The following is a 20,155-nucleotide window of genomic DNA, read 5'->3' as shown; positions in this document are numbered from 1 at the left end:
TCCAACTCAAGGGGAAGGACTCCCCCTGGTGCTCAGGCCTCACCAACCTTTTATTGGTTTGGGATCCACCCATGGCCCTTAGGCAGGCAGTTTCCAGGAACAGGCTGACTAGCCCATCTGCAAGGATTTACATAATAGTAAATGGGGAAGTGGCTTCAGCTGCCATTGTCTGGACTGACAGTGGGTGCACAGCCCTGACCTTTGCCAGGGCTTCAGGGTCACCAGCCTCCCGGCTCCTCGTCCACACCTCTCTGCTGGAGAAGACAATAGGCGGCTTCCCACAGGTGACTGCCTGGTTCATAGGGCGTCGCTCAGCGCGGAGCCAGCGGCCGGGCTCATTGAGGGAACCTAATGACCAGGTATTCCACCGATAGGAGAGCTTTCCCGGAAAACAGCTGCTTTGTTTTCCATGTAGAAATTTTTCTAAGAAAAAGGGTTTATGGTCGGGCCTGGGGTTGAGCGCGACGCAAACGATGAGCCGTTTATGGGAAACAAGAAAGTGGAGGAAGCGAAGCCCTTTGTTTCCAGCGCTGACAAGCAACACAGGTTGAGAGGACCAGAGCCCCTGTGGGCTGGGCCCCCTGACACAGTGGCCTGGGAGCTGGCGGGGCCGGACCAAGCGGGGCTGGACCCGCGGCCTATGCACCCGGTCAGTGCGCCTTCCAGGTGGCGGACACCAGAGAAGACACTGCCCTGGTCCTAAGGCCAAGCTGTCGGGACACATAACAGGATGGAAACTGGTGCCCCCTCGCCCAAGGGTGAGGAGTGGGGGTCTGAGCTCAGCTGCTGACCCCGAGGGAGGGAGCGGACTGGCCCCGAGCCCCAGAGACGGACCCTCGGGGATCAGGCTAGCGGGTTTCTGGGCTCCTTAAGGGAAAAGATGAGCAGAGGAGGTCAGAGAGGTTCGAAGCGTGAGGACTCGACCTGGCGTTGAAGGCAGAGCCAGGGGCCCGGGCCTGAGAGCTGGGAGCTGGAGAAGCCAAGGGTGACGGGTCAGCCGGGACAGTGGTCCGCACATGGGACCGGATTCTGACAACAGCCGAGGGAGCTGGGACACAGCCCCCAACACTCCCCGAGCCGCGAGGCAGCAGTGATGCTGTTTTACGCAGCCCAGCCTGGGGCAGTTTGTTACACAGCAGCGGGGACTGATACACCCGGCAGATTCGAAGGCTGGGGCAAGCCTGTCACCCGGGAGTGACCGCTGACCGTGGTCCTGAAGGCCTTACATGTTCCAGCCGAGGATACTTCTCGGTGGGGGTGGGTGGGGACCTTGTTGTCCTTGCTGCTGAGTCCCGGTGCCCAGTGCAGCCGAGCACATGGGAGACGCCCAGCAGAGCCTCAGCGAGGAGTGACTGTGCCCGAGGGTGCGGTGCCTGGAGGGAGCAGTGTGGGGCGGAGGCCTGTGCTGAGGAGTCGTGTCTCCAGGAGGCACACTGTGACTGCCTAGGGAAGGGGTGGGCACCCTTTTCCCTGCCAGGGTCGTTGGACATTTGTAACGTCACCCTCGGGCCACACAAAATGATCCACTTAAAAAGGAGCCTGCTCTATGAGGTCAGACATTGAACTAATTCACCCCTGATGCCATGGCGGGGCTGGACGTCCCCACCCCTATTTTAGGGTTTGCCTAGAACCCGGCGCCCTTTCTGCCAGGGCCTTCGGCAGAAGCATGTTTCTGGGGCACGGAGGCTGCAGGTGGAGGCCTGGGCTGGACCCTGGAGGGGTGGCACACAGCCCAGCAAGGGAGCAGAGGCCGTGGAGGGCATGTGGGAAAGGCACCAGGGCCTGGGCATCATGGAGGGCTTCCTGGAGGCAGTGTCCTGAGCTGGGGTGAAGCACCTGACAGGCTGGAAGAGAGCTGGGGCTGAGAACTTCCTGGCAGAGCCAGGAGCGTGTCTGTGGGTGCTCTGTGGAGTGGGGGCAGGAGAGTGGGCATCTGAGAAAGAGGCCACAGAGGGCGAAGGCCCCAGGAGCCCGGGTGGGCTCACCTGGACATGGGGCCCTGGCAGCTGCAGGCCTGTCCACCTGGCCTCCGACTTCCCTGAGGCCCGAGCTCACCTGGGCCAGCCCTGCTCCCTGCCCACACCCCTGCCCAGGCCTGGCCCCCAGCGTGGGGCAGTAAATGCCCAGCACAGAATGGAGGGGCCCGCGGCTGTGGGAGCTGGTGGTGGCCACCAGCCCCTGACCCCCTCCCCCCCGCAGTGCTGGTCCCGGGGAGCGGCCTGGCCGCCGTCCTGAGGACACTGCCCATGTTCCACGACGAGGAGCACGCCCGGGCCCGCGGCCTCCCCGAGGACACCCTGGTGCTGCCGTGAGTGTGGGCTCCCTCGGGGTGGCCAGGGCGGCGGCTGGCTGTCCGGGGGAGGGCCGTCACTCATGTCCACTCCCACGGCTTTAACCTGACCCAGTCCCCCTTGGAGAGCGCCTCAGACCCCACCCGCTGGGGTGGCCCGCTGGCCCCTCCCCCCACGTGAAGGCCCTGCTTCCCGGCTCTCGGCCCAGCTGCCTGGTGCCCTTCACGGCTGGCAGGCGCGTGGGGAGTCGCCCTCCTGGTCACTGACCTTCCTCGGCCGCCACCGCCTCCCAGGCCGGCCTGGCCCATGCCTCAGGGCTGTGCTCGGCCCTCCCAGCCCCACGTCCCTGCTCCTGGGAAGGCCGGGTGGAGGGAGGGAGGCGGGCCCTGTACTCAGGATGCGAGTGTGGAAGCGCAGACACAGCCTGGTGCAGAGGCCCCGGCTGGAGGGGAACAGGTGGCCAAGGTGGAGTCAGTGGGCACCGCCCTTCTGCCCCCGCAGGCCCGCCAGTCCCGACCAGAGGATCCTCTACACGGTGCTGGAGTGCCAGCCCCTCTTCGACTCCAGTGACATGACCATCACTGAGTGGGTTCAGATTGCCCAGACCATTGAGGTAGCAGGGAGTGTGGGCGGGGCTGTGGCAGTGGGCGGGGCTGAGGTATGGGTGGAGCTGGGATTGTGGGCGGGGCTGTGCGTGCTGAGCAGGGCTGTGGCAGTGGGAGGGGCTTTAGCATGTGGGAGGGGCTGAGGTATGGGTGGAGCTGGGATTGTGGGCGGGGCTGTGGCAGTGGGAGGGGCTGTGGCAGTGGGAGGGGCTGAGGTATGAGTGGAGCTGGAATTGTGGGCGGGGCTGCAGGATGTGGGTGGGGCTGGGACTGTGGGCGGGGCTGCAGTCAGGCAGGGCTATTGGGCAGCGCGCTCTGGGTATGTGGTGGGTCTGCGGTTTCAGGAAAGTGCCTGGCCCTCGGGTCACCTCCCAGCTGCAGAGCCTCTGAGGCCCTTGCCCACCCTCATTCCGCCCTCCCCTCCCCCGTGCAAGGGGAGGGTAGCTCTTTCCGGTGGCAGACAGCGGTTCTGGTTGGTTCATGCGCTTGGTTTGTCCAGTAGGAACCTGAGTCCGGGTGTGTGGCACCTGCCCGAAGACTGACAAGCCCCACACCTGGCCCTTTCGCCGCTGCCCGCCCCGCGCCCACCCGCGAGGCAGGGCCAGGAAAGGGTGCAGGGCCCCGAGGGGTGTCTTGGCTCACAGCACGCCTTTCCGGAGGCCCGGGCGCCCTCCACCAGCTGTCCTCTCTGTCCCCCGCCCCCCACCCCATCCTGGACGATCCTGGTCCTGGCTCCAGGGGTGGGGGCCCTCCCATCCTCCAGGCCCACTTCTCACTGGCCCCCAGAGGTTCATCACACAGGCTCCCCTTCCCTGGCAGCCCAGGGCCTGGCCCACAGTCACGGCTTGCCTCCTGCCTCCCCCTTCACTGTGAGCGTCTGGGACAGGGCGTGTGGCTGGGCCTGGCCCCTATGTCCCTGAATGGGGCCACCGGCTACCAGTGGGCGTGTCGGGGCCCTTGTCTGGGGCAGTCTCCCTTCCGAGGGGCCTGCGCGCTGCTGAGCACATGCCCACTGTCCTGGCTGCAGGGTCCAGCCAGCCCAGGCAGGGCCTTTGGAGCCGGTCACCTGCCTGTGACCGAGCCCTGTGTGGCCAGCAGATGGCGCCCCAGCCCGCCCGGTGGCTCAGCTCTGCCATCCCCGCCAGCTGCTGGTCTTTCCACCACGGTCCCCTTGTCCCAAAACTAGGCCCCTCGCAACCACTCAGAAGCTCAGTCTTGGCGGCCCTCCAGGAGGTGGTGACCGGAGGCTGTCCCCGCAGCCACGCTCACTCCTGCCAAGCTGGCCAGGAGGGCTATGCCTGGAAGGACCTTTCCCCCCTGCCCGCTGGCACCTGCCCGCCTGCCCGCATCCCCTGCCGCTCCCAGTGCTGCCTGTGCCTCCGCCCATCGCTGTGCCCATGCCTGGCCCACCCGCTGGACAGCCAGGCCCAGGGCTTGCTCCCCCCACCCTCCTGCTGCCCTGGGGCGGATGTCACTCAGCACAGGGCTCTCTGAGCTGGGTTCTGGCCGGTCCCCCACTGACCAGTGTTCTCGGGAGTCCTGCCTGGGCCTCCCCTCGGGGGGACACTACCGGGAAGCCGAGAGGGGGCCCTGCTTGTCCTCGGGGGACGTCCACTGACCCCGACACCATGGGCTCACAGCTGGAGCCAGGGAAGGAGCCGTCCCGGGGCGGGGGGAGCGGGGCCGGGACTCCAGCCTGCCCAGCCGGCCTCAAGGCCAGGTCCCCGGCGCCCACCCCGCCCCGCTCTGCATCGGGCCCTTCCCGTGGCCGGCGGTGGAGGGGAAGGCCCCCGCTCCCAGGAGGAGGCCGCGGCCGCCGGGCTGAGCGAGCCGCCCTCCGCAGACACGCTACGAGCAGTTCGACGGCTTCGTGGTGATCCACGGCACCGACACCATGGCCTTCGCCGCCGCCGCGCTCGCCTTCGCGCTGGAGAACCTGCAGAAGACCGTGGTCCTCACGGGCGCCCAGGTGACCCGGGGCCCGTCCTGCCCGGGGCAGCGAGGAGCGCGGTGCCCTCGGGACCAGGGGCTGGGCTGGGCAGTGGTGAGGTCCCTGTGGGTGGCAGGAAGGCCGGCGGGAGCCTCCCAGTGTGGGGACCAGCGGGGGCAGCGAGGGGAAGGGCGGGCTGGGCCAGTAGCATCAGCAGGAGCGGTTCTCGGGGGGGGGGGGCAGGGCCCGCAGACCCCGCTTCCCCAGCCTGAGCCGCGGCCTTAGCTCCGTGCGCCTCCCCAGGTGCCCATCCACGCGCTGTGGAGCGACGGCCGCGAGAACCTGCTGGGGGCCCTGCTCATGGCCGGCCAGTACGTGATCCCCGAGGTACCCCACCCCCCACCCCAGGAGGCAGGGGCTCGGGTCTGAGGGCTGCCCGCACCTGTGATTGACACGCACGTGCGCTGTGGGAGAGGGAGGGAGGGAGGGAGGTTGCCCACGTGGCCTCCGGGCGCGCCGTAGTCTATGCGTTTCCCTCCAGAGCTGGCGCCTTTCTGGTGCCCGTGGGTGAGCCCCCACGAGGCAGACGGAACCCGTGGTTCTGAGCCGGCCGTTCCATCCTCAGCATCTGGCCCCGGCGCGTGGGCCCAGGAGTCATTCATGAGGTTCCCGCCCCCCCCCCCATGGCGGGGGGCCTTCACGGAGGGGCGGTCGGGCCCCTGTCACCCGCTGCCCCCCCTCTCCCCCCCGCCCGTAGGTCTGCCTGTTCTTCCAGAACCAGCTGTTTCGGGGCACGCGGGTGACCAAGGTGGATGCCCGCAAGTTCGCCGCCTTCTGCTCCCCGAACCTGCCGCCGCTGGCTGTGGTGGGCGCCGACGTCACCAGTAAGCGGGGTGCGGGAAGGGGCCGTGGGCGGTGGGAGGCGCCTGCGGACCCTGCAGGGAGCTGGGTGGAGAGACTGGGCCGGGAGCACCCACCACCCCTGAGCTGGGACAGCGCAGCTCGGCTCTGCCCCGGGGCTGGGGGGATAAGGGGGGGGACTTGGGGGGGGGGGCGGGAGGATCCCGGGCCAGGAGTCGGCCGGAGGAGGAGCAGGTTTGGGGGACTTGCCTCTCGTGTGCCCCCCCACCCCCCGCCAGGTGGCCCCAGCCCAGGAGGCCCTCTCAGAGGCCACGGCTCCACCATGCACCTTGGTCCCAGGGCCCTTCTCTCTGTCCCCTGGGCCTGGCAGGCAGCCCGCACCCCTTGTCTCCAGCAGGTCATGTGTCCTGACCTCTGGGGAGGACGCCCCACTTGCTTTGGGTGTGGGAGCTGCTCAACCAGGCTGCTGGGCCGAGCTCAGGGCCACCGAATGGCCCCGAAGGGTCCCCTAGACCTGCAGGCCCGTGGTGTCCCCCACTGTCCGGGTCCGAGTGGGCTGGCCAGTGCCTCCCCGCCCCCCCACACCCAGGCAGCCCTCCTGGGACAGGCCGGAGCGTCCCCACGGCCCTGTGGCATGTGGGTCCTCCCCAGGGGCCTGGCCACCCCGGCCCCGTCGTGTAAGGGACACCCCAGCCCGCTGTGCCTGTGCTTCCTGGTGGAGCAGGGGCTCTGGAGCACCCACCCTGCCCCGCTGTGGCCCCTTCCTGGGGGCGCTGGGCCCTGGGGCCTCGCTGCGGGTGGGGCCGCTTCTGTGGGACACACAGGACCAGCTCTTCTGGTTGGTCCGCCTGCCTGAGCGTCCGGCCCTCGGAACAAGGAGGTGGCCTCGCCCACACGGCCTCTGCCCCTGCGAGGTGGCGCCCGCGGGGTCTGCAGGGGGGAGCCCTGGAGGCCTAGGGTGCAGTCCTGCAGGGACGGGCTCTTTCCCAGCAGGCGGGCTGGTCGTGTGACCCTGAACGCCCCCAGAGCCTTCGGATCTCAGGTCAGGACACAGCTGTGGGGTCAGGCACAGTGACGGGCGGGTCCCTCTGCCAGGGGCTCAGGGCGTCAGGGCAGGAGGGCCCCATGGTGGGACTGAGGTGGAAAGGGGCAGGGCCACACGGGGGGCATTGACTTGGCCCCGAGCCCTGACTCCCATTCCCGAGTTCTGACCTGCACCCCACCGGGCCCACCCCACCCATTCCCTCATTCCCTCTGGGGGGCCTCCCGGGGGAGTGAGGCCCAGGACATGTCAGTGCACCTCACGCCTGTGCAGCACTCCCAGGACTCTGGGGGCTGGGGAAGGGTCTTCCTGCTCGCTGAGAGCTGGAGCAATCCAGGGGGCTTCCTGGAGGGGCTGGCACCTATGCTGGCGCTGACAGAAGGCCTGGCTTCCCTGCCCATGCTGGGTGGTGGCACTCAGCCTCTCCTGCCCCTGTGGGGAGACCCAGCCCAGCTGAAGAAGGAAGGAGCAGGGACCCTCCCCCGTGGGGGCTGAGTCACCCCTTATCTGGAGCTTAGGAGTGGAGCCTGGGGGGTGAAGCCTGCTGGCGGGCATGGAGGAGGGTGCTGGGTCCTGGGCCCCTGGCGGGGTCTCGCCAAGCCCAGGCAGGCCACGGGCACAGGACCACCTGCTCTGCCAGGCCCAGAGGCTCGGCGGGTGCAGGGCTGAGGCTGGCCCCAGGGAAGAGGCCCCGGAGCCCCCAGGCCCAGATCCCTGCTGGCTTCCCACCGGCTGGGCTGCGTGCGGGTGTGAGAACCCGGCCTCGCCCGCCCAGGCCTGTCCGGTTTGGCAGCTGCTGTTGAGAAACAGGGAGCTCTGCCCAGGCCCAGGGTGTGGCTGGCGGGGCCCTGGGTGGTTGGGGTGTGGGCACGGCAGCCGGAGGGCCCCTCCCCGATTCTTGTGTTTTCACTGCCCTCCCAGAGGTCCCGCAGGCGGCGGGCAGGGGACTCAGGAGACAGCCGTGCGGGTGGGCGCGGGGGTGCTGCGGGCCTGCCCCGCCGGGTCCGAGGGGGCAGCCAGCCCCTGACCCCCCAGCTGTGGACCGCAGCTGTCCAACGGCCGAGGACGTGGTCCACACCGGGCCCCCAGGAGGCCTCGTCCTCTCTGGTGGTGGGCAGCGCGCCTGGCAGGGCGGGGACTTGGCCCTGTGGGCTCAGGGGGTGGCGTCTGTGGGGACGTGGCCACCTTTGTCTCTAAACCCTCTGCAGCCATAACCCCCTCGTGGATTCAGCCCCCGCCCGCCACTGTCTTATCTGCTCCCCACCTGGGGCCAGGGGCCCTGAATTAAAGGCCCTTTGGTTGCTGCCCTGGCTCCGGGGTCTCCTAGCCTCTGCCCTCCTGGCCCCTCCCGGCTGCCTACCCTCCAGTGCCCCCTGCCCCCTGCCTCCCAGCTCCCCGTGAGAGGGCAGCGTGTCTGGAATGTCTCCCAGGTCGTTATCACGTGTGCATTGCTCTGGCGGGTACAGCGGGCACAGAGGCTGACACCCACCCCGTGGGGGCGGAGATCCGAGAGCCCCGTCCCCTCCAGCCCCTGCCCTGACTCGGGCAGCCGCGGCTGGGCTCCCCCCCGGGCCTCCGTGTCCTGGGATGGGCGGGCCTCTCGGTGCCTGTGCCCGGGATGGGCTCTAACCCCAGCCAGGCTGCCGGGCCGAGAGGGGCTCCCGCTGGGCACCGGGCTCCTGGGGCTCACAGGCCGGACCTGCTGCCCAGCCCCTCGTCCCCGGGGACCCCCATGGTCGGTCCTGGCGGTGCAGTGGCCTTCAGACTGGAGACCCCGAGCCTCTGCATGGCGGCTTGAGGGGTACCAACCCCAAGCATCTGCCCCTCCACCCACAGGGCTGGGACCCCCGTCACCCACCCTGCCATGGGGAGTGGTGGGCACACATTAGGCCTCTGAGGCTTTGGGGTGAATCCGATGGAGGCTGTTTTCCCCAACGGGGAGGGGTCCAGAAGACTCATTCATTCACTCACTCATTCCTTCACTCTCTCAGCTGTGGCAGGTAGGTGCCCAGTAGGGGCAGGTGAGGCTGTCTGTTCTGAGAAGGCCACCCCGACTTCCCCCGGGGTCCCGGACAGCAGACTTTGCTGGGGATCCTGCGGCTGGCCCCATCTGTTGTGCCTCCTGGCCTTCCCACCTGCTGTTTCTCCATCTCAAATGCCTTTCTCCCCACCACCACCTATGCAGCCGCAGCTCAGGCAGGCCCCACCCCGGGGTCCTCCTCCCCCCTGGGCACTGTGCCCCAGGGACCTGGCACACGCCAGGTATTGGTGAGCCCAGGGCTGGGCGTCAGGAGGGCCCAGTGGCCGGGGGACGCTCAGGGCTCTGGAAATGGCGGGGACTGGCGGAGGGCCGGGGGCAGGCGGGGAGCCAGCAGCACAGAGGGCTGAGGAGCTGGGCTGGGGTCTTGGCCCGAAGGTGGCTCCCTGGCCCCACGCGGCCCCTCTGCCCCCACAGTCAACCGGGAGCTGGTGAGGAAGGCGCGTGGGCAGGCCCGGCTGGCGGTGCACAGCTGCATGGAGCGTGATGTGGGCCTGCTGCGCCTCTACCCCGGGATCCCTGCCAGCCTGGTAGGTCCCGCCGAACCCCCCCCACCCGAGTGCCCTCGCTCCCCTGCCCCCGGGGCTCCCCAGTGCGGCACCAGCTGGCCCTGCCCGCCTGCCCTGCCGTCCTGCCCCCGCTGCACATGCTGCTCAGCACCGGAAGCCGGCCTCAGGCAGGGCTACCCTCGTGCCTGGAGGGGTTGTGTCCCGGGCTCGGGTGGGGGACCTGCACCCTCCCCCCTCCTCGGGGCCTTGGGGTCCAATCTCACCTTTTGGGGATGTGGGCTTAGCTGCAAGGCCTTCCCCAAACCCCGGCTGCTGGGAGCCTCCCCGTGTGCGGGCGGCTGGGTGGGTGGGCTAGGCCAGGAGGGAGGTGGGAGCCCCCTCTGACCCCTTTCCCGTGGCCGGGGCATCCCCACACCGGCCACAGCCGCGCACACATAGCAGGGGCCAGGGGCCCGCTGGGAGGATGGGTGGAGTGCCCGCCACGCTGGAGCACAGTGGCAGCGGCTGCCTCTGGCCGGTCCCCCAGGATGCCCAGGCCTCACACCCTCCTGGCCCGCAGGTCCGGGCCTTCCTGCAGCCGCCCCTGAAGGGTGTGGTCATGGAGACCTTTGGCTCCGGGAACGGGCCCACCAAGCCGGACCTGCTGCGGGAGCTGCGGGGGGCGGCTGCGCGCGGCCTGCTCATCCTCAACTGCACCCACTGCCTGCAGGGCACCGTGACCTCAGACTACGCGGCGGGCATGGTGGGCAGGGCCCAGAGGGGGCTGGCGAGGGCATGGCGCAGCGAGCATGGTGGGCAGGGCTGGGCCTGGAGCGGGTGGGCGAGGGCACCACCGCCCCTCCCCCCCCACCGCGCCCCTCTGAAGACTGCGGTGGGCATAGTGGGGGTGGGGGGAGAGGGCAGAGGGGCTGGTGAGGGCACAGGGCGAGCTGGGCTGGGACCCACACCAGTTTACTGCCGCCCCTCCCCCACAGGCCTCGGCGGGAGCTGGCATCATCTCGGGCTTCGACATGACGTCCGAGGCTGCCCTGGCCAAGCTGTCGTATGTGCTGGGCCAGCCCGGGCTGAGCCTGGACGACAGGAAGGAGGTGTGAGCCCCATGGGCTATGGGCATGTCAGTGGGATCCTGAGGGTGGGCTGGGGTGTGACAGGGCAGACGGGGGAGGGGGGCGGGGGGCGGGGTCCAGGGCTGTGCCTGTGTTTGGAAAGGGGGCAGGATATGGGCCTCCCATGCTGCAAAGGGACCGCTCTGGGGCCCCCGCTCCCCACCCTTTGCCGACCCCCACGTGTCCTTTCACCTTCTTGGGGAGCCTGAGGTCGGGCACTCCCAGAGGCTCCCCAAACTGCCCCAGAGAGTCCCTCACACCCCCCAGGCAGCCCCAGGCACAGCCACCTGGTTGGGCGGAGGCCTGGGCCTTGGGCCTTGGGGACCCTGAGCAAGGAGGGGTGGAGGGCGGGCTGGCCTGCAGGGCCTGGTGCTCAGGCTGACGGATGGAGCCCGAATGGAGGAGCCGCAGGCCCAGGGCGCCCCGCACTGCAAGTCCACGGGGCGCTGGCCGCGGGGCTGCGTCGAGGCCCGCCCTTCTGTGATCCCCCAGCTGCTGGCCAGGGACCTCCGGGGCGAGATGACGCTGCCCGAGGCGGACACGTGCCGGCCCTCCCCTCAGAGCAGCCTGGGACTCGGGGTGGCCCAGCTCCTCAGCCTCAGCCAGGTACGCCCGTGGGGGCGGGTCCGCGGGATGTGCCCGGCGCCGGCCACCAGGCACGGACCCAGGTCCCCTGTTTCCGAGGTCAGATCCACAGCGGGAGGGTTTGCGAGTTGATGGAGCAGCGAGGGAGGAGGCCGGGGAGCGGGGGAGCCTCTGCAGCCTGTCACTGGTGGGACTGTGGCTGGAGGGACTGTCGCTGGTGGGACTGTGGCTGGAGGGACTGTCGCTGGTGGGACTGTCGCTGGAGGGACTGTCACTGGTGGGACTGTGGCTGGAGGGACTGTCGCTGGAGGGACTGTCGCTGGTGGGACTGTGGCTGGAGGGACTGTCGCTGGTGGGACTGTCGCTGGTGGGACTGTCGCTGGAGGGACTGTCGCTGGTGGGACTGTCGCTGGTGGGACTGTCGCTGGAGGGACTGTCGCTGGAGGGACTGTCGCTGGTGGGACTGTCGCTGGAGGGACTGTCGCTGGAGGGACTGTGGCTGGTGGGACTGTCGCTGGTGGGACTGTCGCTGGAGGGACTGTCGCTGGTGGGACTGTCGCTGGAGGGACTGTCGCTGGTGGGACTGTCGCTGGAGGGACTGTCGCTGGAGGGACTGTCGCTGGTGGGACTGTCGCTGGTGGGACTGTCGCTGGAGGGACTGTCGCAGGTGGGACTGTCGCTGGAGGGACTGTCGCAGGTGGGACGGTGTCGCTGGTGGGACTGTCGCTGGAGGGACTGTCGCAGGTGGGACTGTCGCTGGTGGGACTGTCGCTGGTGGGACTGTCGCTGGAGGGACTGTCGCAGGTGGGACGGTGTCGCTGGTGGGACTGTCGCTGGTGGGACTGTCGCTGGAGGGACTGTCGCAGGTGGGACGGTGTCGCTGGTGGGACTGTCGCTGGAGGGACTGTCGCTGGTGGGACTGTCGCTGGAGGGACTGTCGCTGGTGGGACTGTCGCTGGAGGGACTGTCGCTGGTGGGACTGTCGCTGGAGGGACTGTCGCTGGTGGGACTGTCGCTGGAGGGACTGTCGCAGGTGGGACGGTGTCGCTGGAGGGACTGTGGCTGGAGGGACTGTGGCTGGAGGGACTGTGGCTGGAGGGACTGTCGCTGGAGGGACTGTCGCTGGTGGGACTGTGGCTGGAGGGACTGTGGCTGGAGGGACTGTCGCTGGAGGGACTGTCGCTGGTGGGACTGTCGCTGGTGGGACTGTCGCTGGAGGGACTGTCGCTGGTGGGACTGTCGCTGGTGGGACTGTCGCTGGTGGGACTGTCGCTGGAGGGACTGTCGCTGGAGGGACTGTCGCTGGTGGGACTGTGGCTGGAGGGACTGTCGCTGGTGGGACTGTCGCTGGTGGGACTGTCGCTGGTGGGACTGCCGCTGGTGGGACTGTCGCTGGTGGGACTGTCGCTGGTGGGACTGTCGCTGGAGGGACTGTCGCTGGAGGGACTGTCGCTGGTGGGACTGTCGCTGGAGGGACTGTCGCTGGTGGGACTGTCGCTGGTGGGACTGTCGCTGGAGGGACTGTCGCTGGAGGGACTGTCGCTGGTGGGACTGTCGCTGGAGGGACGGTGCCAGGCTGCTGTCGGTGCCGCTGTGGCCCTGGTGCAGGCTGCCTCGTGAGGTGGGGTCCTGGGGGCTGGAATGGAGGGCTCCAGCTCAGGGGTCTCTCAGGCTCTGAGCACGGGCTCCACCAGGTGAGGCTCTAGGCCCCACGGCCTCGCCGGCCTCAAGCTCTCTCTCTCCTCCCCCTTCTCGGCCGGGCTGCCGGGACCAGGAAGGGCAGAGGAGGGGGGCTGGGGGCCAGGTCTGCAGGGGAGGCTGGGGCCTCCCTGTGCCCCTCACACACCCGACCTCGGGTGACGTGAAACCTGGCGTGGGAGCCTGGCAGGAACAGAACACGCACCCAGGGTGGCTCTGGGTCATGCCCGGTGCCTCAGTTTCCCCTCCGCACGCAGGGGTGGGCGGACCTGTCATGGGAGCTTTGGAGCTTTAACTGCGGTTCCCCTGGGTGGTGGTCAGATGAGGCCGGATGCGTGTGGCCTGTTATTAGGGTGGCCTTGTGGTCAGGCCCGGCCACAGGTGCGGGCTGAGGTGGGCTGGGCGTGGGCTGGGCGTGGGCTGAGCCCGGTGCGGGGCTGCCTGGCCCGGCCTCTGCTGGGACCCCCGGCCTCTGGCATCGGGTGAGCTGCTAGATAGCCCACATTCCTGGTGCTGGGGCTCTGGGATGTGTGGAGCGGGGCTCTTTCTGGGGGGGGGGGGCTGGCTCCCTCCCAAGAGCCCCGAGTCCCGTGGTCACATGTTCCGGAAGGTGGTGCAGGAGGCGGGTCTCAGGGGCAGGGGCCCTGGGCACAGCTGTTGAGGACAGTGCGGGTGGCAGCGTCCCGCCCTGGACTTGCTCTGGGGGATGCTGCGAACCCCGGGTGAGGCAAGGTCCCAGATGCTGCGTCCCCCCCACCCAGGAGGCGGATGCTGTTCGAGACGCCCTGACCCCCAGCCTGGCCTGCGCCGCGGCCCACGCCGGCGACCTGGAGGCCTTGCAGGCCCTGGCAGAGCGGGTGAGCCCCCGGGGGTGCGACCCTGGGCCGGGGGCGGGGGCAGGGCCCCGTGCCGGGCCCCACCCGGGGCACCCCGCCCCGCCGGTCCCTTCCCGGTGGCCCACCTCACCCTGCCAGCCCTTCCGCAGTGGGGACCTGTCCTTACGTCACCCCAGGGCAGCGACCTGAGCCTGGAGGACTTTCAGGGTCAAACCCCGCTGCACGCGGCCGCGCGGAGGGGCCACACGGCGGCGGTGAGCCTGCTGCTGCGTTGCGGGGCGGCCGTGGACGCCCGGGACCAGGAGGGCCTCAGCCCCCTGCTGCTGGCCGTCAGGGGCAGGTACCGGCCCGCGCACATGTGGGCAGGGGCTGGACCCAGCTACCTCCGGGCGGGGCAAGCTATGGGCTGGCTGACGGTGCCAGGCGCCAGGCTGGGTGGGCACAGGTGCCCTCAGACAGGCTCAGCCTGCCCGGCGGCGGGAGGAGTGCCTCCAAGGGGGGCCCACACCCTGTTTCTCAGAGGCAGGGGCCCAGCCGGGGCGTGTTTGGGGTGCCAGTGGGGTCTCCTTGAGGGAGGGGGCAGAGGACACCGGGCGGAGAGGCAGTGGGGTGTCCTGCCCGGGGGCCGGGCCGGAACCGGGGGCCTCCGGACGCGCTGCCGTGAGGGGCTGCACCTGTTGGGCTGCCCGGTGACTCCCTCCCGTGGTCAGGCGGGCGGGCCGTGGGCCTGAGGGTGCCGCCTGCCTTCTCCGGCGTCACCTCGCCCTCCCCAGGCCGGCCTCTCTCCGGGGCCGCCCTCACCTGCCCTGACGGACAGTCCACACCCGGGGGTGGTGGCCCTGAGGTGACAGGGCCGGAGGGGCTGGGCAGGTGCTGTGGCTGCCCAGGAGGTGGGGTGGGGCCGCTGGTGTCCGGCCCCATTGCCCGCGTGTGCCCAGAGCAGCCCCAGACGCAGCTGTGTGTGCGTCTCTGTGAGCACGCATGAACACGTGTGTTGGGCAGTGACCTCAGCGTTGCTCTTCACCCCTGGGAAGTCTTCCTCCTCCCAGGGCAGAGCCAGGCTTGCCGTGTCCATAGCACCGGCCCCCCTCCCAGCCCCCCTCCCAGCCCCCCTCCCGGCCCCCCTCCCAGCCCCACTCCCAACCCCCCCAAGTCCCCCTTCCAGCCCCCACCCCGGCCCCCCTCCCAGCCCCCACCCCGGCCCCACCCCGGCCCCCCTCCCAGCCCCCCTCCCAGCCCCCACCCTGGCCCCACCCCGGCCCCCCTCCCAGCCCCCCTCCTGGCCCCCCTCCCAGCCCCACTCCCAACCCCCCCAAGTCCCCCTTCCAGCCCCCACCCCGGCCCCCCTCCCAGCCCCCACCCCGGCCCCACCCCGGCCCCCCTCCCAGCCCCCCTCCCAGCCTCCACCCCGGCCCCACCCTGGCCTGGGCCCCTCAGCATTCTCTGGGCGGGGTGGGGGGGCATGGGGCGTGCTTGTGGGTCCTGAGTTATCTCAGGGAGAGGCTCCGGAGTCTCAGGGCAGATGGTGAGGGTATGGGGCCTGGGCCTCCAGACTGTCAGGGCCCAGCCCTGGTGCCCTCCTCCACTGTGCACCCTGGGCGGGGTGCATCCCCTGGTGAAGGGGTGAAGGGCTCCACCTCCTTCCCAGGCTCCTGTGAGCACGGAGCCCTCAGCACAGGCCTGGTGGTAGGCGGTGGGCAGAGGGCGGAGGGCGGAGGGCGGAGGGCGGAGGGGCCTTCAGGGTGGACCCCAGTGCCCAGCGATCTGGCTGGAGCTCACAGGGGCGGGGATGGGTAGCACATGAGGTCACCCCACCTGGGTCCCACCCTCCTCCCCACCCGCGCCACGGCTGTCACAACACCCCCCAAACCGGTCTCCCTGCCTCCTCCCCCTGCCCACCCTACTGTGCCCTGGGGTGGTTCCGCAGGCTCTTGGCATCGTGGGGAGGGGGAGGGAGGGCTGGGGTCACCCTCCTTCCAGCCTCCTTGAGGGGAGGTGGCCGTGGGGTTCTGGTCGACCTGGACACTGTGGGGGGGGGGGGGGGTCTCCGCCCTCCACTGCAGCGGCTGGGCTGCCCTGGCTTCCCGAGCTACACCCACCCACCTTCCCGTGGCCGGCTCAGCCCGGCTGGCCCGGGGACTCGGCCTCTGACACCTGTCCACACCAGGTCTGCTCCCCCAGCCCAGCCCACGTTCATCCCCTCCCCACCCAGCACGGCCGGGGTGGGTGTGCCAGGGGGCGGGCAGCTGGGCCTGGGGACTGTCCCCCAGGCGGGCTGTCCCAGGTGCTCACAGGGGTGCCGCAGCCCCAGAATGGGGGGCGGGGAGACCTCAGGGGGCGAGGCAGGAGCTTCCCAGGGGGCTGGCTGGCCCGCCCTGGGGAGCCAGGGTGCCCTGGACTCGCGGGGGTGTGGGGTCTGGTCTGGGGCAGGGGGCTCTTGTCCTGAGCGCAGGCCCGGAGCCCCGCGGTGTCTCAGCGCCCCTTCCCGTGCAGGCACCGGGGTGCCATCGGGCTCCTGCGGGCGGCCGGGGCCTGCCTTTCGGCCCGGGAGCTGGAGGATGTGGGGACAGAGCTGTGCAGGTGAGGCCTGGGGCCGGGCAGGGAGGGAGGCCTGTGGGAGGGCGGCTGGTGGGGGCTTCGGAGCACCATGCCCGTTGCCAGCATGACTGACCTCCCAGCTGCCCTGAGCGACCACCACAGCCAGCCTAGGGGACAGGCACAGGGAGGGCGGGCCTGGAGGTCCCCGCTGAGGGTGTGGGTGGCTGCGGAGGGCAGGCCAAGGCTTCCTCCGTCCCTGGGACCCTCCCCAGGGTGACCAGGCCCCGCCGCTGCCCCCTGAGCCACCAGCAGCTCCCGCGTCCGGCCGGGCTGCCCACAGGCTGGCCTGCGGGCGGTGGAGGCGGGAGGACGGCACGGGGGCAGCGGGGAGGACAGCAGGGCGAGGCCTGTCCCGTGTGGCTGGGTTGGCGCGCTGGCCGGGGCTGGGGTGTGCTCCCCTGAAGCTCAGAGCCCGGTCCCAGAGGCTGAGATGACGTTGGTATCTCGGGACGATGGGCGGGGAGTGAGGAGGGGCGAGCTGCCTGCTCACAGGGAGAAGACCCCCAGCTCTGCCCCCTCACCCACCCCAAAGCCCCAGCTCCCCTCCAGCCCTGGCTTCAGGGTCGTGGGGGTCACGCCTGAGGGCTAACGGGCCCTGCCCCCACCACTCTGTCAGGGAGGAGGGTGTGCTGGGCCAGCAGATGGGGGTGGGCCAGGAGGGAGGAGCTCGGGCTGAACCTGTGCGGCCGCCCACAGCCTCTGGTCTGGATTGAGAGGGACTTCTGGTGCAGGCTGCACCCGCAGGTGGGCCTTTTTGGCTTCACTGACAGAAGGGGAAACCAAGGCAGGGAGCGGTCGGGTCAGCCAGGTCCCAGAGGGGATGGTGGGTGCACCCAGAAGTTACCCAGTACCGCCATGAGGACTGCTGTGGGTTCCTGACTAGGAGGGGGTCACTAGGGCCGCTTTGGGGGGCTGCCCGCACCCCCAGGTCCCAGAGCTGGGGGTGGGCTCCTCCAAGAGGGCAGGGGTTTGGGGGTTGCCACCCGCCACCCCCTCCTCCAGGGCAGGCAGGCCCCTCCGTGAGCTGCCGGGCTCACTCCATCCTGCCCCCCCTCCCCCGGGTCTGCCTCAGACTCTCCTGGCCCCGCGGGCCCCGCCCAGGGAGAGCGTGTTGTGAAATGTGAAACTGGCATGCAGCTCTCAGCACGGGGTGTGTACGTGTGCCCGGGCCTGCATGCCCGTGTGTGCGTGCTCCTGCGTGTGCGTGCGTGTGTGTGTGTGCGTGTGTGTGCACCCCTGACCTGAGTCACAGGCACCCGCGCTGGGTGAAACCAGACCCAGGCTGCCACTCCCGCCTCCCGCCCCCTGGGCCGGCCCGGCGCTGCTGGGTCAGCTGTTTGGCGTTGGCTCTGTACCAACGCTGCCGGCACCTGGGCAGGCAGGTGGGCTGATGGCCGGCCGGCGCCCAGCAGGCCCTGATGGCCCCCCTTGGCTCCCCTCCCAGGCTGGCCTCCAGGGCGGACAGCGAAGGCCTGTGGGCGTGGTGGCAGGCAGGGGCTGACCTGGGGCAGCCGGGCTACGATGGGCGCAGCGCCCTGCTTGTGGTGAGTGCCCCCTGGGCTCCAGGACCACCGCCTCCTCCAGGAAGGCCTCCCTGAAGCTCCGCAAGCCCCCCTGCCCCTCCCACAAATGCCCACACTCTCCTGGTGAACACGCTTCACACTTGGGGGCCCGGGCTGGGGGGGGGATGACCCCCTTCCAGTGCCGGAGCTGTGGGGGCGAGAGTGACACATGGGCCCCGTGTGCCTGGGCAGGAGAAGGCGGGACGGGGGGCTCCTGGGCTGGGGAAGGTTGGGCGGAAGCCAGGTGGCTGGTCAGTAACCCTTCAGCAGCTCCTCCCTCGGGCCCCCTCCTGCAGGCAGAAGCCGCTGGAAACGTGGAGGTGGTGACTCTCCTACAGAGCCTCCAGGGTGGGGCTGGGGCCCCGGCTCCGGGGCCGGTAAGTCCCCCCAGGCAGGGCCGACCACTCCCAGCTGTGTGGCCGGACCCCAGCGTGGGCCAGAGCCTCTCCTGTGGGCGGGCACCCACTGTGTAGGGGGAGGTGAATGTGCTGGTGGGAGATGGGAGTCAGGGAGGGCTGCCTGGAGGAGGGGCCACCTCAGACCTCCTGGACTCTGTCCTGTCAACCGCCCCTTGACACACCTACCACAGCCCTGGAGAGTCCGGCCATGGCCAAGCAGGTCCTCAAGGCCCAACGGTGCTCGGATGCCTCTGCTGCGTGTCCTGCCCGCCCTGACCCACTTACCCCAGGGCCCCCCTGACCGGGTGCCCCCCTTCCTCCCCGGCTGTGCTGGCCAGGCCCCCGCCGCCAGCCCACCCGCACTCCCCCCGCGGCCTCGGGAAGATGCGCGAGGCTGGTGGATGTGTCTGGGCCTCAGGGGGCCCCTCCCGGTGAAAGCCCGGGCTTGTCCGTCCGCCATGGGCCTCAGCAGACCTCTCTTTTCAGGAAGTGCTGCCTGGTGTCTGACCGAACCGGCTGCTGCGGCATCAGCCATCCCTCATGTGACCTGCAGGGGGTGTCGCGGGCACCCCTCCCTGTGGCTCTGACTGGTGCTCCCGCTGCCAGGACTCTGTCTGTCCTGTTCCCGAGACCGACCTCGTGTCTGTGCTGGGCGGCGTGACAATAAAGTCTCAGGGACACTCCCGCTTGGGTCCCCAGAGCCTGTGCGTGGGTCTGTCTGGGGCCCCGCGCTGTGTGTGTGTGTATGTGTGTGTGTACATGTATGTATGTGTGTGCATGTGTGTGTGTGTGTGTTGGGTGGGGAGGGGTGAGGCCCAGATGCTGGCTCACAGGGTGGTGACCAGCACGCCGGGTGAGACACTGAGCCAGCCTGTCCCAGGCAACGGGAGTGCGCGCCAGGCCCTGCCGGGAGGGCCAGTGGTCCCCTTTCCCCACTGCCCTGTCTCCCCGCCTGCGGGCTGTTCCCTCCTCCAGACAACCTCTGCCCCATCCCCTCCGTGGGAATCCTCATTCTTAGAGCTTGGAGTCACCTCCTCCAGGCAGCCCCCCACCCATGTGCGCTCCCCTCTAACTCTCCTGAGGGGTCGTCTCTCAGGTCCTCGCCTGCCTGCTGCTACCTGGGGGCCCCTGCAGTGGGCCAGCCCTTCCACGGGGTTCATGCCAGTCCCGATCTGCCCGGGGCCCTGACTCACTACTCACTGTGAGCCCCGCCGGCCAGGCCACCTGCCTGGGGAGCCAGAGGGGGTGGCCTGTGCAGCCCTGGTTCCGGGTGGGCGGATGGCTGCCCTCCCCCGCGCCCCCGCAGGTGTGAGGTGGGCGGGCAGGCCCAGGCCGTTGGGCAGCTCCGTCCTCAGAGGCCCAGGTGGGACTGAGACCAGGCGTCTGGTCCCCAAGCTGGTCCTCTGTCCGTCTACATGGTCCAGTGGGGTGGGCACACCCCAGGCTCGGCCCCACCTGTGACTCTGCCTGGGTTGCCCGGGGGATCCCTTCCCCTCCCCCCCACACACCCCCAACCCCTCCCTGATGGGCCTGAGGAGCCGGGGGCTGCCTCCTTCCAGGTCCCCCAGCCCCTGGCACCTCTTCAACTACCCATAGGAGGGTTCTCGGCTGTCTGTCCGTCTGTCTGTGCCCCCGGGCGGAGAGCCTGTGCCCTGTAGGTTTGGGGCAAAAGCATGAACTCAGAACTCAACCTTGGCACCCACCGTGCAGCTGGGGCCTCTCCCAGGTGGGCCAGGCCGGGGGCGGCGCCACCTGCGCCCCAGGCTCCTCAGCCTGGTTCCCAGGCCCGGCTGGCCGCCGCCCAGATTCTCACCCAGCCTCGGGTGTGCCAGGGCCTTGCACAACCAGTGACGCCACGTGGGCACGGTGGGCCCTGGGCCTCTGCCCCACACTTGATGGTGGGGTGTGGGGGCCGTAGTTGGGGAGGAGGGGCTGGAGGAGCCCCACTGCTGCTGGGGGGCTGGGACCCTCAGAAGGCTGGGGGCGGGCAGCCAGACAAAAGCCAGGTGGGGGCTCAAGCTGGGCACCCGTCCTCTCGGGCGCCCCCCCCCCCCCGCCTCTGGCCCTGCTCTGAGGGGACTGGGGACGAGGGATTG

The 20,155-nt window shown here is 69.9% G+C and overlaps 1 protein-coding gene across 1 annotated transcript; it reads left to right on the top strand.

Moving 5' to 3' along the window:
• Positions 1–730: 730 nt before the first annotated feature.
• Positions 731–18,758, top strand: ASPG (asparaginase; the record flags this gene model as incomplete). The annotated part of the gene is made up of 16 exons (XM_081106989.1): positions 731–758; positions 2,200–2,308; positions 2,793–2,904; positions 4,740–4,865; positions 5,130–5,213; positions 5,584–5,710; positions 9,185–9,297; positions 9,836–10,018; positions 10,251–10,364; positions 10,875–10,988; positions 13,427–13,522; positions 13,678–13,841; positions 15,995–16,081; positions 17,544–17,643; positions 17,958–18,038; positions 18,546–18,758. The coding sequence occupies 16 exons, from the start codon at positions 731–733 to the stop codon at positions 18,564–18,566; spliced, it is 1,659 nt and encodes a 552-aa protein (XP_080963115.1). The 3' UTR covers positions 18,567–18,758.
• Between the last annotated feature and the right edge of the window lie 1,397 nt (positions 18,759–20,155).

Source organism: Myotis nattereri (assembly GCF_964212035.1).
Source record: "Myotis nattereri genome assembly, chromosome: 1".
Taxonomy (NCBI): domain Eukaryota; kingdom Metazoa; phylum Chordata; class Mammalia; order Chiroptera; family Vespertilionidae; genus Myotis; species Myotis nattereri.
The sequence above is the reverse complement of the archived record's forward strand: the minus strand, read 5'-3'. Positions and strand labels throughout refer to the sequence as shown.